The 19,362-nt window shown below is 52.0% G+C and overlaps 1 protein-coding gene across 1 annotated transcript; it reads right to left on the reverse strand.

Moving 5' to 3' along the window:
* Window positions 1–3,848: 3,848 nt before the first annotated feature.
* LOC104627244 (myomegalin-like) lies at window positions 3,849–19,140 on the reverse strand. Its single transcript, XM_010295375.1, has 17 exons — window positions 17,992–19,140; window positions 14,297–14,416; window positions 12,427–12,546; window positions 12,089–12,181; window positions 11,760–11,975; window positions 11,061–11,219; window positions 10,580–10,693; window positions 10,200–10,337; window positions 9,709–9,888; window positions 9,266–9,460; window positions 8,223–8,366; window positions 7,100–7,172; window positions 6,465–6,553; window positions 6,166–6,282; window positions 5,581–5,718; window positions 5,138–5,250; window positions 3,849–4,382 (listed from the first exon to the last, which is right to left on the reverse strand). Exons 1-17 carry the CDS (start codon window positions 19,138–19,140, stop codon window positions 4,208–4,210), a joined length of 3,333 nt encoding a protein of 1,110 aa, XP_010293677.1. The 3' UTR covers window positions 3,849–4,207.
* Window positions 19,141–19,362: the final 222 nt, after the last annotated feature.

Consider the following 19,362-nt stretch of genomic DNA (forward strand, 5'->3'; position numbering starts at 1 on the left):
TAGGGGCCCGGGGGCTGCTCTAGAGGGACAAAGACAGAGGGTGACAGGGACATTTCTGAAGGGGTTAGGACATGGTCCAGCAGTGGCGCAGTGCCCAGCTCCACCACCCCTGTTCCCGGTGCCGCGCTGCTCCGACTCACGTGCTGCATCGCCACACCGTGGGCTGCCTCCTCCTTGACGCTGTCAGCCAAGTTGGTGCTGCCATCATCAGCATCTATGCCTGTGGCCTGACCTAGGGGACAGCACAGCACAACAGGGTGCTCAAAGCAGTGTCGGTGGTGGCACTGCCCCTGTCCCCTCCTCCCTGGTGATGCCGTGGCCCCTGTGGGCAGCCCGGGAGCAGGTGCCTGCTCTTACATGTGTCTGGTGCCCAGGCACTCCCAGCAGGACTGGGGTCTCCCCACTGTCCCTGTGCCCTGCCACCCCCTCTCTGCACGCTGGAGCTCCAGCCCAGCACCCCGAGCTGGGCCTGCACCGAGGGAGGGGACAGTCTCAGCTGCCTGCAGCCCCAGGGATGGCACCCCAGCAACGGCACCTGCCCCATCCACACCTCTGCCTTCACACCACCTCGTGCTTGCTGCCCCAACACGCATATGTGCCACCCACCCCGCAGCCACAGCACCCAGCAACAGCACATGCTCGGGCAGGGAGCCTTGCTGGTGCTGTCCCAACCTGGCAGGACCTTGGGGGTGCACCCCACACGATCGCCTGCCCAGGCAGGGGCAGCTCAAGCCCGGCTGCCGTGCATGGCACTGGGCTCTTTTCAAGCCCTGCGCTGGCCTTCCAGAGCTGCAGCAGAGCTAAAGGGACACTTGTGTCCCATGCCACAGTGCACAGGGGGCTGGGGCCCACCCTGCCCCGCTGAGCTGAGCTGGGGGTACATTTTTCTGCTTGCACAGAGCTCTGCTCCTGGCCCCTTGGTGCACAGCCTGGGGCAAGGGCTTGCAGCCCTTGTCTGGGCAGCCTTCCTCCCACCCAGCTGCAGGGCCCTGCCTGCTCTGCTGAGGCTTAGACTGCCTTGGCTGGGACATGGGTGTACCCCCAACCCCTCTTCTCCCCAGACAGAGAGGAGCTTGGACAGGGCCCAAGATCAGCTCCTGGGGCTGTGCAGGGCCAGGTTTGGCAGCTGCCTGTACCCTGCAAGAGATGCAGGTGCTTTGCCCCTGGCCAAAACCAGCACCATCAGGTCTGGAGCTCCCAGGCAAGGCTGAACATGGAGCAGGGGAACACAGAGTGATCCTGGCAGGAGGAGAGAGGCTAAACAAGGTGAAGGAGAAGCCAGCAGGGAAGCATGCGGCTCCTGGGAGACAGAGCCAAGGACCAGCCAGGAGCACACCTCGCAGCAGGGCAGGCAGTTGCACAGCACCCTGTGCACATAGAGGGTGGCACACTGAGGAGACCCACTCGTGACAAGCAACTACCAGGAGGCTGCAAAAATCAGGGGCACCTCACCGCCCAGCCTGGGCAGACATCACCCTGCGTGATGGAGCCTGTTCACTGAAGCAGCCGTGCCCCAGGGAGCAAGGGCAGCCATCATGGAGAAGCGCTGTTCCAGGAACAAAATGCTTAGAGGCAGCTGGAAGTGGCAGCAGCACCGCAGTGGAGCACCAGCTCCTGTGGGTGACGTTCAGCATAGCCAAAGCACAGCCCCGTGAGCCCCCAGGGACACAGCCTGCCAGGTGGCAAACCACCTAGGGCTAAATCTCGGTGGCTGCAAGGCCCCAAAATGGTAGGGGACATAGACCCTCAGCTGCAGGCTTTGCTGGGGGCTGAGGGCCATGTGCAGAGGCATCCCAAGCTGGGTGGGCAAGGGTGGCTCACAGCCAGCACAGCTGCTCTGGGGACATGGGAGAACCACCTCTTGTCCTAGGACACAGCAGCCCACTTCTCACCCTTGCCCACAGCTCCCAGCCCTCCAGGACTGGGGCCAAAAAAGGGATCACAAATCTCAAGGAAAAAACAAAAACAGAAGAAAAACAGAAAAGAAGGTGGTGCTAGGGGAGCAGATAAGTGTGCACGTAGGGCAGACAGTGCCCAGGCTGCTGTTCACCAAGTGCCTGAGCCCTCCATTGCAGCATTGCTCAGCACTCTGTGTATTATTAGCAAAGGAGACAAGGGATGCCACCCCAGCTCTATTTCTCACAGGCTCCTCTGTCTTTCACACCTAGCCTGAAGGCAAAGAGAGTTAGTTGCATGGCTTGAAAATTGCACATGGCCCACAGGCACAGGTCACCCAGGTGCGCTGGAAGTCTTCACCCTGCTGGGAACAAGGGAAGGAAAGCAAGGGCCCCAGGGAAACAGAGGGGACAGACCTCCACCAAGGTGGAGCTTTGTGCTACAAGACAGCACAAAGCACTGCACAGCGTGAGAGGGTGCTCTCGGGCATGGGATGCTCAGACTGGTCCTCCTGCAGGGCAGAGGAGTGTACAGTCAGGGATATCAGGGATGATGCCCCAAAGAACAGAGAGGAAAAGGTGGGACACCTCAGCCTAGGATAATGCTCCCCTGTGGGGCACTTTACAGCGGTGATGCTAGCAGAGGCCAGGGACAGATCTGCAGCAAACACACACAAGAAGAGATGAGAGCTGCTGGAGCCCCAAGCCAAGACTTCCCTCACGCTATGCCAACAAGTCTGTGCTGCGTCCTGGGCTCCATGGTACGCGACGGACCAGGGAGCCAGCCAGGCATCAGTGCCAGGATGGACGAGGGAAAGTGGAAAGAAAAGGACAGGGACACAAAGGCTCCTACAAAGTGAGGGGCAGAAGGAGAAAGAGAAGATGGTGCTACACAGAGAAGCGAGAGGAAGGGAATGAGATGAAACACAAGAAAGGAAAAGCTAACCAAGTACCAGAGCTGCCCAGCAGCCACCAGCTGTGTCCCTTCAGGCCACGTGAGAACTGCTGAACTCACCACACAGCTAGGTGCAGACCCAGCGGAGTAGTGCTGACCTGCTGCGTGTGAAGGGAGAGCTGCACTGCCTCCCATCCCTGTCTGAGGCAGGGAAGAGAAGACCTCAGCACGGGTGCAAGGCATGGGATAGGTGGTGCCACGTGAACAGTCACAAGGAGATGTGCAGCAGAGCAGTCACAGGTCCAGGCGGCACAGCCCAGCAAGACGGAGCTCTTCTGCTCCACCCGCACCTAGTTCGGCTCCCCCAGCAAGCAGAAACAGATGCTCAAAGGTACAAAATTTGCTTCTGACACCTTGAGTATGAGACAGCTGATCCATAGCCTGCTGCGCATGGGAAGCACTGGTCAGTGGAAAGCTGGTGCTATTGTTTTTCAGCTCTCACGCGAGCCCCAACGCTCCCAGAGAAGGTGAAAGATGCCCTAGAAAAGGTATGCAGTGGTGACAAGTGGGACTGTTCCCAGAAAAACAAAAATAGGACCCTGGCCATTGCCCAAGGGGTGTGTGGGGCCTGTAAACGAAATGTGCACATACAAGGGAGGGGGCAGACCCAGCCCAGACCCTGGGAGCAGGGACAGGTCTCAGTCACCCCAAACCGTCTGTCAAAAAGAAGAGAAAGCTCTCCCTTGAAGGCACTCACAAGCCAGGCTGAGATAACTTACGGGGGGGGGGGGGGGGGGGAGTCAGTAAAATCATCAATACTGGAGTAGGATTTGGTTTAAACATAAAATGAATCGTTGGTTCTACACTCAAGACTTGTGTAAGAGCCCCAGGAAGTGCCAGCAGGTCTTGTGGCCCTTCTCAAATTCTCTGGCTCTGGAACCCACTTTTCCATTTACCCCTTCTCCTTTTGGGCCAGCCACCATCAACCCAAGAGGGGGATGTCACTGGGTAAGAAAAACAGTGAGGGAATACAAACACTCACACTCATGCACTTGGGAGATGATAAAGAACATTTGGTGTTTCCTTCAGAGAAAGGGAATCTTTATTTGGCCCATGGGGGTGGGAGGAGAAGGGAGATGAGGGAAATCAACTAAAATGGAATGATTTGAGTGTGCAAATACATCAGTGGCCACCAGGGTGGGTCAGACAGGAACATATATGAAGACACAGGTGGATTGCACTGATCACCATTTCCAAAGCAGCTCAAAAAAAAAAAAAAAAAAAAAATCGAACAAAAAAGCCCTGCACCAGTTCTATCGTACCATTACTAAGTACCAAAGCAACCCTCCCAGAGTCAGTGAGACAGGCTCGCTTGGTTAGTGAACCGTTTCCGTGGCAGGCGGGCGAGCGTCAGTGCTCAGAAGGCATGCTGGGGTAGGACTCTCACACGCTCCTGTTCCCCACCTCCTATGGTGCCCTGCATCTCCAGCCTGCTCAAACGCTCCAAGCTTCTTCCAAGAGCTTCTTCCAGCTGTCCCCGGAGCTCCTGGACCCCCTCCAGCTCCACCTGCAGAGTGTGGTCTCTCGCAGTGCTAAGCAGACACACCGCACAAAAGGGAAGAGGGTTAGACAGGCTGCAGCAAGCGCCCACCAAGTTGGCCCCTCCATCCGGGTCTGCCGCTTACTCCAGGCACAGGCCTCACTTTCTCCCCAGGCAGCTTGGCCACCTCTTGCCTCACCTCTAAACCTCCCCAGAGCACAGCCATCCCCCAAAAAAGCTCCAGTCTATGGTAGGGGAATCCTAGTCACAGCTGTTCTTCAGTGCTTACCCAAGCACTCCACTTATGTGCTGTCTTGCTATCAGGTAGCTCAAATATCCCAGAGGCTGCAGCCCCATGAAGGGCAGGGGATTAGTGCGGAGAACAGAGAATGCAGGCCATACTGGACTGCGGGACAACCGCCTGGATAAGCATCTAGGTAGGTCCTTATCAACCCAATAGTTGGTTGGGAATTTTAACAGCAGCCTCTGAAAAGTGGCCAAGTGTGGGTCGGAAGCTGAGCCAGGAATGGATAAGTCAGGGAAGAGAGATGGAAATCCCAGGGCCTGAACAAGAGGTGGCAATGGGGGGAGTTTAGGTAGCATGTAAAATCTGGCCACTGCAGCCTCTTCAACGGAAGAAGGCAGCCTAAAACTTGGACTCCCAAAGCTGCATTTGTCTGATTCTTTGCCTAGACTCCCTCTTTCCCACTGAAGGCTCTCAGACTTGCAGAATGATCACTGCTCCAGGGACTGCCCACGCTCCAGCAGTGGAGCAGGGCAGCAGGGAGCCAAGGCAGCGTCACTTACCTGTCTGGGTGCGTGTGAAACTTTACCAGGCTACCATAGAGCTGCCTCTCTGCCTGGAGAGCCTCATTTAACCGATTCCTTTCAGCCACCAGCCCTTCCAGCATCAGTAACAACTGGTTAGAAAGAACAGACAACACATAACACTTAACAAACAGAAATCAAAGGAGGCTCTGGCTGCCCCAGAGAAGGCTTCCCCCTCCTCTCTTGTTTGTGTCCAAGTGATCAAGTTGATCAGTGTCACCCCTGGTGTCCCAAAAGACTCTGCCCTTGAGACAAGTGTTAAAGGGAACCAATCTTCTCCTCCTTTGTATTCCCCATATACACACAGCCAGCCACCGAGAACAAGCACATCTCAGCATATTCAAAGGCTGAAAAGAAAGCCTCATAACTTAGCACCAGCAGAAATATAAAAACATCCAGGCTTGGTCCACATGGCACAATACCTGCTGCTTTCTGTTTCCAGTAGCCTCTTGTCCTCGTGACTCTGCTATAGCCACTTTCTCCCGAAGCACTAGCACTTCTTGTGTCAGCCTTTCCATGGCCGGAATTTCTTCAGGATCTACCAGCTGCATCTGCAGATCCTGAAAACCAACAGCAGGAGAGCTCAGTGAAGAAGGGATCAGTAACAAGGACAGCTGGACCTTTGTAATCCTCCCTGGAACGCAACTGCCAAAAGTTTCCAGTGTTTGGGAAGACCTAGGTCTCCTAAGAAAGAAGTGCCAAAGCACTCAGAGTGTATTAGGCAAAGAAAACAGCCTGGAACAAGAGCTGAGAAGGGACACAATGCACTCTATTTAAAGGACTCGAAGAAAGGTGTTTGGTACACAAGGAGCAAAAAGCCAAGTAACGACACTCTGAGGGTTTGAGGCCTTTGCCTTCTGGCCAAAGTAAGAGAGAGAGCTGCAGGCAAACCAGCAGCAATACCACCCATGGACAGCCAGCCACATTCCTCTGAGGATGTGAGGAAAGAAGAGACGAGTCTGCAGCCTTCCCAGGCAGAAATAACTCAGCACAGTGTGTTACCTCACCTTGATGAGGTCCTCTTTGATCTGGATGGTCCTGGTCAAGGACTCTATATCCGAGGCCTGCACCTGCAGCTCCTCCTCCTGCGTGGCCACGACAGACTGAAGCGCAGTGAGCTCCCGCTAGGGAGGGAAGAGAAGTCCATGAAAGATTTCAGAAAGCCAAAGCCCCACTGCAAGCTGCTGCCCCATTTCTCTCCCTGGGGGTACCCTCACAACAGGGGGGTCCAAAACCTCCAGTGAGGGGCAGCCCAGTGGTCTCCTGTAAGCAAGGGAGATTAGCACAGAATCCATCACAAGCTCACCCTGCTTTCCCGTTCCTTCTTTGCCATTAGCTCCAGCTCCTCTTTGGCATTAACAAGATCCTTCTCCAGTTCCGCTGCTGACGTTGCAACTGCAAAGACAGCTCTGTTACTGCAGGGTTACAGTGTGTCAGCTCCAAAGCCAGGATCAGACAGAAATCCTCTTTGGCAAGATAGGTGTATGCTGCTTGCACTTCCCATCACACTGTCCCTTAGTAAACACTCTTCTTCCCTGCTTGATCCCTAAACAGCAGCTCAAGGCAATAGCAACATCCCAGGCCTGCTGTCCCACCCCTGGCAAAGTTCAGGTGTCCTGGCCCTAAGGCAAAACCCAAACCAGTTGCACTTGTCTCAGTCCAGCCTGAACCATAAAGTCAAAAACCCTTCACTGGACAGCATCAGCTCTTGAGCAGAAGCACCGCACCTCAAGCCCAACACCAGCCTTTCTCTTTCCCATACCTCCAACCCCAGACATCCCCGACCCATCGCCCAAAGGGGAGACACAGCTTTATTTCAAAACACTCACTCTTGCTCAAAGCTCTTTACTCTCTCACAGTTTCCTGTAACCATGTTTCCCCCTACAGCAAAAAACCCTGGTCATGGTTGGGGACCTTGAAAGACGCTGTCACCACACTCACCTTCCTCTGTGCTGCTGTCCCCCTGTGGGGGTCCGGCAATGGCTGTAGCTCCACAAGCTCTTTGCAGTATTTCCTGAAAACACAAAAGCCTTCAGGTTTGCACCTTTATGAGGAACCTCGCACTCGCAGCTTCCCCAGAGCTCCAGGATTGCAGCAAAGCTGCTATCCACTTTGTTGATGCTCTGAAATGTGAGAAACTAATGAAGGGGATCTAGCCAGGCAGTGGGGACAAGTGACTACCTAGAAGCTGTATGTGTGGGCAGCAGGGCTCTGGCCTTGTTTTATCTAGCACTAGGAGGTTGTTGGCAGTAAGCATCTTCATAGTAAGGATTAAACAGGTTTCACTCAACTGCAGCAAACCCATCTTTCAACTGAGACTCTACAGAGACCTACATCTTCATCCAAAGATGTGGCCCAGGGAGATCATGCAGGAAAGAAAACACAGAGCTTGGCCCATACACACACATCCCTGGAAGTCTCTAGAGCTCACTTTGATCCTGGGAATAGAAATGAGCAACCTGTTTACAGCTGCTTAAAAACATTCAACATGTCAGCTCACCGATAAACCATTAACAGCTGCTCAAATAGGAGTGTGGCATATGTAGCCTCAGAGTTGTGTTCAGCCTCAAAGGGGTTTTTAGCAAAGCTGCTTTAAAAATACCAACTCCAATTGTGGAAGAGACAGCAAACAGCCAGCAGGCTCTGCCAAGAATTAGTGGGACCTAAAATTAGCTCTCTTGTCCCCTCCAGAATGTGACAATGTCAGGGAGGGGATTACAATACAGCCAGGCAGCCCAGCCCAAGGAAGGACTGGGTCAATGCTGGAAGGTCAGAGGGTGGATTTCTTTCATACTCTCACGTGCCCTGAGGACTCAAATACTGCCTGATCAAAACAAAAGGAGACACTGAGTGACAAAGGCTGGTGGAATCAAGATCAGAACATCCAGGCAGCATTTCTGCTCCTCAGTTTCTTCTCTTCCTCCTGTAGGAAGTCTCTCCCCTAATCTCACTTTCATTTCTATCATTCTCTGTGGTGATCCCCTCTCTCCCATTTCCTCCTGTGGCAATCAGTTCTTCACGGAAGCCCAAAGCCACAAGCAGAGAAACAGTGCACAATTCTTACTTGTATGGGTTGCTTGTCCTGCTTCAACAGCCTGGCAACAGCCGACTGGCTCCCAACAGGCTCCTTCCCCAACACATGCTGGCGCAGGAGTTGTAACTCGCAGCTCCTTTCTGCCAAAGCATGCGCCATCTTCTCAGCAGCCGTCTGATTGAGCAGGAAAAATAGGGGAGGACAGGGCTGGGATCAGGGGTGGAATCCCTGTCCCTCACGTTCCTTGGGGACTAAGGGAAACCAACCCAATATTTATCTGCCAGTTGAGACTAGAAGTGCTCTGCAAACCACCCTGGGAGCTACTGCTCCTGGCCACTCCACTGCGGCCCTCCTATCCCAACTTATCAGACAGCTGTAGCAAGGCTCAGCCTCTCAGCCTACAGAGGAACAAGCTCCTCAGTTTCTCTCACCCCATTCAGGAGTGGAGAAAGACAGAGGATAGACAAAGAGCAGGAGGCAGTGCTTGGCCTTTTAACCCCCTTTTTATGAAAGGAAACTCAATTGTTTGCAAAAGTATCTTGGGTAACACTGAACCACACCCAGTATGCAAGAGTAGGCACAATAAGAGCTGTGGCTCTTTAAGTGGCATTTACAAGCCCAGGATCATGCACTAGTTTCACTAATGTGTAAGAGGCAATAAGCAGAGCTTCCTCAGACTTCTGTGCTACACAAGAAACAGCTCAGTCTTACCTTCTGGTCTGGTAACACCCACATGAAGCAGTGACCCTCCCACGGCCCCTCTGCTGCCCCAAGCCCAGGAGCACCAATACTTAAGAGGATCTGCACCTCCCTCCCCACCACACACACAAACCCTGCCCAGTCGAGTTAACAACAGGGACCTGACACCTGAACATTGCTACAAGAGCTGCTGCTTCATAACTGCTCCCATGTGATGGGTTGAGACCAACCTAGAAACAGTTGATGGCATCCCATATGGTTCTTCAACACTCAGCAGCTCCACCAACAGCAGTCACAGACCAGTTCACATTTGCTTAATGCAAGGCAGAGCCATCCACCCCACCCTCCCCACTGCAGCACTGCACACAACTCACTCTGCTCTGCTGCTCCTTGGTGCTCACAGCCTGCAGCAGCTCCCGGATTTCAGCATCATGCTCCATGGTCTGATGGTTCCTGTCACTGAGGAGATCCTGCAGCATTTTCTCCTTGTGCTGAAGACGCAAGCATAGCTCCTCTGCTACCTCACTCTGTCCTGGGCCCAGCTTGCACAGCAGAGTTGCTGTAAGTTCCTGAACCAGTGGGAGGAAGGGAGAGATGGAGAGACATTGTTACCATCAAACTGCAAGGACAAACAGCTCTTCAGCCTGGGTGTAGCTGAAAGCAGCATCTCAGCAAGCACAGGTGTTTACAGGTGCCAAAAGCAGCCAGCTTCCAAAGCACTGGGCACAGGTTCAGGCAGCCAGGAGGCTCTGGTTTGGGACCACTCTCTCTGCAGACAAACTGTCTGAAGGCTCAGGAAGCCAAGCTAAGGCCTTACCTCCACTTCCTTGTTCCTGTCATGCAGGCAGGTTTGCAGCTGCTGGATGATCCCCTCCTGCTCCTTCTGCCTGCTGCAGGATTTAGCCTCGATCTCCTCCTTGAGCCAGCGGAGGTTTTGGCAGGTTGCTGAGACCTGCTCTAGTTCCAGGGTTTTAGCTTTCAGGAGGCTCTCCAGGCTCTGGGGACCACAACAGAAGCAGCTCAACCAGGGAGAGACTTTTTACTGAATTAAGCAGAACTGGGAATACCAGTTTCTCCTGCTAGTGGAGTCACATAGATGCACCCCTGTCCTCTCCAGACGCCACACTCACCTCTACACCCGGCCCAGAAACACAAGTGACCCAGCAACCTGCCCCACATCAGGCCAGAGGAAGGCCAACAACCCTGCAGATGCTCTCCCCAGCAACAACCAGAGCATTCACAGGAAGGTTTGTCTAGCACCAGACCACAGCCAGGCTGGACTCCACATGCCCAGGTACAAGCACTCACGTGAATGGTGGCCTCGTTGCTGGACAGGACATTGCGCAGTCTCTCCAGGTCACTTCCGCGCTCCCTTATTGAGTGATGAAGCTGTTGCAGCTCTTGCTCCTTCTTCTCCAGGGCACAGAACTTCTCATCGACTGCTCGCTAGGGTGAGAGGGGGGTGATCACTCAGGATGAGGTAGTAGGACTCTGCAGCCCACCACTCACTGTGTGGGGCACCTCAGCTCTCCCTTTCAGAGGACTCCTCTGGAAGACTGGAAGTCCTCTACATGGACTTCATGAGCCATGAAGAGCATGTAGAAGGCATGGGATGGCTGCACCACTAATGCTAGCCCAAAGGCTGAGCCTCAGGGAAAACTGAGACATCACCAACAGGCTGTGCTCACCTCCAGAGCAGCATCCCTGTCACTGACTCGCTGCTGCAGTTTCTCCAACATGGCACTCATGGCTGCAGGGCTCTTGTCCAAGCTTTGCTGGCATTGCAGAAGCTCCCTTGTTTCCTAGAGGTCACACACACACAATCCCTTAATACACCTGTCAGTCCAGAAAGGCCCCCGAGAGCAGCACAGGAAAATCAGGGCTACCTCCCTCCATCCTACACTTGCTCTACCCCTTGCAGCAGAGAGTCCCAGTACTTGGGATTGGTTGACTAGTACCTGCCAGGGCTCACCAGGCATTGCTGTGGGCTGAGGTACTCAGATACCTGTGCCTTCTTCCTCATCCTGGGAGCCCAGAAGCATCTCCTTCCTTCCCTTCTTCAAATGGCATGCATGAAAAGCTACAGACTGACTTTTGCATCACCAAATACCAAAGGAGGAGCAGGGGCCCCAGCTAGTTATGCTCAGCTTGAATCTTTCTGCATCTCACCTGCAGAAGCTGTTCCTTGCGAGCCAGGTGCTGACTCAAACGCTGAACTCTCTGCTCCTGGGCCTGCAGCTCACGGCATTTCTCCCACTCCACAGTCTGGAGCTGCTGAGCCTTGTCCTGCAGCTCTGCCTGCAGCTGCTGTACCACAGCACGCAGCTCCTGTGAGGGAAAAGCACATACCTTGGCAGTCAGTCCCCAACAGACCTGTAAACAGCAGGGCAATCTGAAGAAGCCAAGAACAACAAGGGATGCGGGAACAGCCAAAAGTGCTCTGCTATACTACAGCTTTCACATCTCAAAACACACTTTCATGGTGAAGAAGCTTGAATTTATTTCATCTCCCAGGATATCCATCCATCCATCTAAACCCCTTGCTCTGGCTACAGGCAGAGCTTCACAGTCAATCACAGCTAACCTGTGCAGCAGTGGACTTTAGCTTTGTAACACTGCAAAAAGAGATGGCACATTTGCACCAGCCAAAGACGTACACGTGACAACATACACCTTCACTGATTCTAAATCCTCAGATATGAAGCTAAGGAGGCTGGCGAATTCTCCCTGCCACAGGTGAAAAGGGGTTAGCCAAGAGTGCCCAGACTGGTGCAGGCAGAAATGATGAACGTCAGTGGAGTACTGACTACATCAGGGCTTCTTACGTCATGGAAACCCAGAGACTTCCAGGCTAAGGGCTTGTCATACCTGGTTGTGTTTCCAGGTTGCCTCTTTCTGCTGCTCTTCCTCATGCACCATGCTTTCTAGGAGCTGGGTTGCTCTCCTGGCTTCAGCCAGTTGATGCTCTTTCTGGCGCTGAGCTCTCTTCAGTTTCCGCACCTCCAGCTTGGTGCAGAAAAGCATGTTCTGAAGATCTAGCAGTGACATTTGCTGATCCTGGGATGAGAGTGGGCTCTCTGACATCTAAAAAGAGTGGAAAGCAGAGAAACTCAAAGATTCACTTCACGAGAGGGAATTAAAAATCAGGATCCCTGCAGAATAAAACCTGATGTACTCAAGGCTTTCCAGGGACATACCTGCAACTGTCCCAGGTGGCTTTTGTGTAACATGTCCTGCAGCTTGGCCATTGTCTCGTTCTGCCCTTCGATGATATGGTACAGCTCTTCTATCTACAAGTCAAAGGATAGGAAGCCCAGTCATTGGCAAACCAAGCACAAACCCTCTCATCCCAAGCCTCCATTGTGGATTATGACACATCAGCATTGCATTAAAGTAAAAGAGCTTCACGAGAACTAATTTAATGAGATCCAGGATGCCTAGCAATGGCTTAAGTATTCATTTCCAGACACTGCCTACAGGACTAGCACACTTTCCTCTTTCAGTAAGCACCACGCTGTCCACCCAAAACTATTACCTTAGTCTCCTTGCTCTTCAGGGCGTCATTCAGACTCTGGATTGTATGATCTTGCCTCTGCGATGTTTCTTGGACAGATTTTAATTCAACATTCAATTCATTCAGCTTTTCCTGTAACAACTGAAGACAGAAATATGTTTTTTTAATCTTGCCTAATGCTTTACATAAACACCCTTAGGACTCACTCCACTCCTTAACCAAGTGCATACAGCCCAGGTGTTCACCAAATAAAGATCAACATGGCTCCCTCTAGAGTCTGTAAATACTGTGTTTGAGCTGTGTGGAAACCAGTGAACAAACACAAAGCCTTCAGTCCCTTCCCAGGACTGTTCCAGTGGTTCTGGTCCCTCCAATGCAGCCCCCATGTGCAGGGCAGAGGTTCCAGGCTTGGGTTCACATATCATACTGCTTCCCACATACTCCAGGAAGAGTCTTGCTCAGACTGCCCAGCAGTCTTCCCATTTTCTATTGTTTGTTTCTGTTTCCTTTAAGAGGAAAGGGGCTACTTCAGCCCGAAAACCTCACAAGAGATCTGAAAAAAAAAAAGATCAGTATGGAGAAGCTACACATTCTAAAAATTGTCCCCTTCTCTTCTGCTGTCCTCCAGGGCATTGTAGCTGCCCCTTCACAATCTTCCAGTCCCTTCTCTTACCGTGTCCTTCAACCACCCAGGCACTCTTGCAGCAACTGCTGGTCTAGGTAATTCTACATTTGATCAGATCAGTGGTTTATTTAGTCTCAGGTTCTGGCTTCAGCACAACAGAGTCTAGCCAGTGCTAGTATGCCAACAGCACAGCTGCAAAGCAAAGGGGAACGTCTCACTAGTCTCCATGGCTGGTTTACAACCTGAGGAACTTTTGCTTAGATTTTTTCACCCTAAAGAGACTACCACCTCAAACAGTTTTATGACACTTCTCTGCTTTCACCATAATGTTCGTGACTCAGCGCACATTATGCATTTACACAACTGATTGTTAGCATTTCTAAACATGCTGCCTGTTGGCATTCTTAGTCTTGGATGATACGCATCTTCCTCGGAACTTACTCAAGCTGCAATTTCTTAAGGAGTTGGTGCTGCCACATGATTTCTTCTTGTTGCTCATTAGTTTACACACCTGTCATGTTCTCTCTTCTCTAAGAGACACTCCCCCTGAATTGTTTAAACACTTCCAACTGCATTTACTGGGCCTTGGGCCTCTTTATTTCCCTGTCAACCTTTGTGGTCCAGGCAGCTCCAACAGCTTCCAGCTGTCCCCAGATTGAAATAAAGATCCCATCCCAACATTTTTTCCCATTTAATCCCTCTGTTTTCTCAGTGGTTATAACTTACCTTAGAGTTCAAGACCATAACTAAGAACATCAACCCCTTGCAACATGCGTTAAATTTGATCTGCCTCAGGACAACTCAGCTGCACATTTCTCTCCTAAGAAAGCCTTTAAATCCAAATGAAAACAGGATGCCATCTGCGCTGACCTCCCTTATGGCTTGCAAAAAAGGAGTCAGCTGTCTCAAAAGGCAGGTGTCTTCCACTCCTGCACTAGGCTCAGCCCATACAAAACCAGGAGACAGGGAAATGGCCCTGTGCATCTCCTTCACCAGCTCCCAGAAAGCTCACCAGGCAAGTGGGAAGTTCTTCCAATATAACGGTTTGCAAAAATAAATATGGAAAATTTACACAGAACAGCTGCAGAAAAACTCACAAGTTTTAACCCAAGCTGGCAGACAACTGCACTGAGAATCGTGCGTCAGCACACACCCTTGCTGGAACAGAGGTACAGATGCCTGCCTCTGGCCAAACTAGGAGGCACCCTCCAATACCAGCTACATCAGACTCATTAGGCACTGAATTTGCTGTTCATGAAGAAATACCTTGTTGGCAGCTTCAAATTGCTGGATTTTGCCCTGCAGCTCTGCAGCACACAGATCGGACACGTGCTCCCCCACTGCAGGGTCACCTGGAGCTGGCTGCTGATGTTCATCCTGCAGATTCTGAAAAAAGGGAGACAAATGGCTTAAGTCTTGCACTGGCTTCTATTCAGACGTCAGCCCTCAGAGACCTTACAGCTTGGGCTTTTCTAACTGCCTCTGAAACGTCATGCTGCACGTGTCTGCCTTCACCTGGGTGGCAGGCTGGCACCTGGCAGCTCTCTGCCCAACCTGCCAGAAGCGCCCTGCTGCCCTGAGGCTCTGGCTGGGCTCCCTGTCACTCCTCACTCCCATACCATGAACCCAGTAGCTCATCTGGCTCTAACCACTGTCAGCAGGCTGATGACAGATCTGCTCCCCGCACCCAAGCCACATCCCTGAAACTTCCCCTCCTTCCCACGTGCCCTGCTGGCAGCTTCAGAAAGCTTCAAAACAAAGCCAACACCAAACTGAACTCCTTCTTCACCTGTTCTGCCAAGCTTCTCTATCTTAATCAAGCCCACAACCTTCAATCCTTCCCACTAGCTACCCTCCTGCCATGATCTGGCAGCAACTCTCTGCTCTGAACCCCTCCACTTGTGATTCTCTGGGCTTTCCTTCACAGCTCCCCACACTCCGGCACCCACGCCTTTTGCGATTCCCTGCAGCTCCGCAAGCCGTAGCAAATTCAGTGCCACAGCTGAGATTTGTTTCATGACACATACCCATTTATTGAGAATGGAAACAGCCTACTTTCTGATGTGTGGCCTGCCAGACCCTGCTGGCTGAGCACACACTAATCCTTTGTCATCCCGTCTTACTATTTTGCTACCTCCCACCTAGCGAGTTGTTAACTCCTGAGAGCAGCATTCAAACCCAGCCAACCACCCCAGCCCTCACAGGACTCCTAAGTATTCCTGAATACCATCAGCAATACAAGATCGATTGTACTGGTGTTTAAGTGGGAGCATTGGCAAGGGCAGGGTTGCAGCACAGAGGCTACGAGAACATGGCAGAGCTTTTCAGAGCGCACACAGGAGCACCAGCTCCAGGCAGCACGGTGCAGGGAGAACAACAGTTAACTCTAATCAGCCCTGTCAGATTGAATCTTCATCTTCAGCAACCACAGAAACACCGTCTGTGGGAAAGACAGGCAGTGCAGGGGAGCTCCCCCAGGCCTGTGCACTGCCTCTCATATACAGAAGCTTCCATACAGAAGCAATGCTTCCCTTTACCCTGATGTTTTGTTAAGGTTTTAGTGAAAACTTAAATAGTCACAGCAAGTAATTTCAAAATTTCCCCAGCCAGAAGGCTTCAGATCAGACAGGGAGAGCTACCGGAATCTGTCACATAGCAGCTATTTTGAAATAAGGTTGATGAAAAGAAAATGGGGAGGGGGGGGGCAGGGAGGAAAACACATCCTTCCTTACAATTTGCACATTCCAAAGAAAAATTAGCAGAAAACCTGCAAAGAGCTAAAAAGCAGGGAGGGGAAAGGCAGAGCCAGCTCCAGGGTCCAAAGTCCCAAAGCCCAAGCTGCCCTCCCTTGTGCTTCCCTGCAGCCATGTCAGGGCATAGCTCCCCAGCAGTCTCCCCTACATCACGATTTTACTGACAATCCCTTCTCAGTACAACTCCAGCAATGCCAGCACACACTAACCTAGACAGAACATTTCTTTAAAAATAATAATCACAACATTATCTAAGCCTGCCAAGCTCACATCTGCCCAGAACAGTGGGTAAAAGGCTGGCTGTCAGTAGGGCAATGCTTCCCCTCACTGCCAGCACGGCACTGCAGGCAGCTGCGAGGGCATATCTGACGAAGGCTGGGTTTGGTGGCATTTTCCTGGGGCTGTGGTGATGAAGAGGAAGAATTGTTGGTTCAAGAAAATGCCCACGAACACAGTACCTACGAGATCACGTGCTCCGACACCAGATCTGTCGGTAATCGTAGCTTACAGCAGTAAATTTAAAGGAGAACTACAGTTTCCCAAAAGCAATAAGGGAACTGTGGTCCTATATATTCCTTCCACGTTACCAGAAAGGCATCTATGCATAGGAATCACTGGACAGCCGTACCCAACTTTAAGACTGTTGCTCATACAAAGAGAAAGAAAAAGAAATACAAGAACCACTTAGTTTACTAGCTGTATCCAGCTTCCCATTTTTGCTGTTAAAGCCATCCAAAGGATTAAGTGCTTTCCCTTTTCTGCCAGACCCTGCACCGAAGCCTGCAACTGCTGTTGCCGCCATGGCAAAAAACAGGCAGTAAAAAAATCCCACAGGATGAATTCCTGGCAAGGGCGGTCGGATGGCAGAGGCTGGAGGTGGGAGAAACTCCTCTAAAGCAGTTCCAAGAGGAGGATGGCGGCACATGACACAAAGCCAAGCCGTAAACGCACCGTGTTGATTGTGCCACATTCTGTTAAGAGAGAGCCTATTTTTATGCTGTAAATATATCCCTAGCAGTGAAAATTAATAGCAAGCCAGCAGTGACACCCTGCTTCACATCTTCAGTCGCCGGCTGCCAGCACAATGCCTTCGCGCACCAGATGAAAATTAGTTTTTTCTACGTTCCACCCTAGCATCATCTCTTGAGCGGGTTTTTATGGGAAAAGCACACAGTGCTGGGAAACGCCCGAGCAGATGGGACAGCAGGCAGCGCTGGCTGAATAGGAAGCCTAATTCAGCACAGCTACAGTTGCCATAGTAATAAACATGCATTTTTCTAATCCCCCAGGCTACCTAGAGCATTAGACAGCACTAAGGCTGCTAATGGGAATGCAATTAGGTTGACATGGATATTCCTGAATTGAGGCTGACTGAGGCCTTCTATTCATTAAGAAAAGTGGTAAAGGAGTTACAAGTTCAGCTTTTTGACTGCATACTAATGAAGATTTCATTAAAGCCAGCAAAACAGAAGCAACCCAGAGCTACAGGAGGACGGCCATTGTGGCAGGTAACAGCACCAGGAAGTCCCGTGAAAGCAGGAACTTTCATCACCTCTCAGCAACACCTGCCGTTAACCGACGAATCTTTTCAAAGGATCAGAAAATAAACCAATTATCTAGAATACCAACCCTAAAGTCATCCTCTGGCACAAATCCACCTGCAAGGAAAACACCTTTTCCCCAGGGCACGCGCCACAGATACCTGTGCAGATCTGCACGTTAGGCAGGTTGGAGGCCTGATCTGCAGAGGTAGGCGTTCCCAACACTGAACCATTACTCCGGTACAAAGAAAGCACATTTGCTGGAAAACACATGCCCAGAAGCTTAAAACACTCCCTTTGGGTTGTGGGTAAAAGTCACACTGACTTCTCAAAGAGAAAGCTGAAATGAAACTGATGTTTTCTCAGCAGAAAAATGACAAAGCATGTGAGGAGCTTAGACCCATCTAGCAGACTGCATTGACAGGGAGAGCTGACGGAGGGGGGAGAAGGTTAATTTCCCATAACGCAAGGAGGATACACGGAGATGACAGGAGAATGACAGAGGAGAGAAGCAGCACACCTAAAAAGGACTGAGCTGCCTATTCTTAGCCTTGGGTTCAGCGACACATGGCTATCTGTATTATCTCAGCACAGAAGAATCCCTAGTGGGCTCAGGGTCGGGCTGCAAGGACGCTGCTCAATCGAACGGCGGCACAATGACCTCTACCTGTACCCGCAGCGGCATATAATCCTCACAGAGGTCGTCCCACAGCTCCTGCAGTTCAGAAATCTCCAGGGAAAGACTCAAAGGAGGTCTGGAAAAGGATTTTCTGTCTGCATTCAGGAAAGCAGAACCAGCACACACTAAGCCAGCAGAAGCGCTGCCATCTGCCAAGTCACGGCTGAGCTTGGGAGGGGGCAAGCTGGACTTCACAGGAATAGGTAGCCTGCTGCCTCGAGGGCTCTGAAGGGGTTTGTAGTCCAAAGCCTTGATCAAGCTGAGGGCCAGCTCCAGCCTGTTCCCGCTCAGCAAAGAGTTTGGGGTCATGCGGTCATCGGAGAAATCATCACATTTCCCATTTCCTTTCACCCCCTTATCTGTATCTTCATCCTTCTGCTGTGGAGGGCTTGCCTCCACGGTCGTGTCCAGTGACTCAACAGAGGACGCAGGCGTGCCTTCCTCCATGCTTTCCCCATCCACAGGCCCTCTAGCACTGGCAGACTCTGCTGCATCGCACACGGATGACTCCTCATTGCCCATGCTGGCCGACCACCGGCTGGACAGCCCACAGGAGATGCTTCGGGCCACCTTTCGTGGCACTTTGCAAATTGCTTCGTAGTCAGAATCAGCCACCCGCAGCGCAGCACAGCCACGGCAGCGCCGTGGACGGTTACTCACTCCCTCTGAAGCATGGCAGCTGTGTGGCTCCAAGCTGTGCTCTTCTTGATCTGTCCAATATTCATACCCAGAATACGCAAAGTCCTCCTGAAGGAGGGCAGCGTACCGTACATCAGGCAGGTTAGAAAGGTCCACGGTCCCATCCCCAGCTCTGTCGTCTGTGCTAGAGTCTTCGTTGTTCCTACAGTACATGCTTGCAATGCAGAACTTGAGGCGGTCTTTCTCCAGCAGCAGTTTCTGCAGGCGCTCGATGGAGAGGGCTTCGATGCGCGCGATGACAGTGTCGAACCTGTAGATGCGGTCCAGCATGAAGGCACACTTGCTGCAAGCGAACTCGGATTTGCCATCCCGGCACAGCTCCCTGCCCAGGACGTGGGAGAGCAGCACCTGGAGGTTCAGCTTGGTCGTCGTATGGAAGATCCATCGCCGCTGGTTGCCACACAGCTCCCGGGCGCAGATCCGGCAGGTTTCTTTCATTCTCCCTCCCGACCAGCACCCAAACTTACTTCTGGGGGTTCTCACAACACCCTCCTGAGGCCTCTACCGCTCACTCAGTGCATGTCCTGGAGCACGACTCCCTCAAGCCCTGAGCCCACCAGCACTTCTCAACCCACCAATGCCCTCTTTTTAGGAGGGTGACACGCTGGGACTCCTGATGCTACAGAAACATCCCACCCTACAACATCTCCTTCAGGTCTC

Source organism: Phaethon lepturus, unplaced genomic scaffold (genome assembly GCF_000687285.1).
Source record: "Phaethon lepturus isolate BGI_N335 unplaced genomic scaffold, ASM68728v1 scaffold30689, whole genome shotgun sequence".
Lineage (NCBI taxonomy): Eukaryota > Metazoa > Chordata > Aves > Phaethontiformes > Phaethontidae > Phaethon > Phaethon lepturus.

Coding starts and splice junctions, on each gene's coding strand:
- LOC104627244 (XM_010295375.1), bottom strand. CDS start 19,140: ATGAAAGAAACCTGCCGGATCTGCGCCCGGGAGCTGTGTGGCAACCAG. Junction 7,173..8,222: donor AGGACAAGCAACCCATACAA/GTAAGAATTGTG, acceptor TTGTGTTTTCAG/GAAATACTGCAAAGAGCTTG. Junction 5,719..6,165: donor TCAAAGAGGACCTCATCAAG/GTGAGGTAACAC, acceptor GTTGGTTTTCAG/GATCTGCAGATGCAGCTGGT.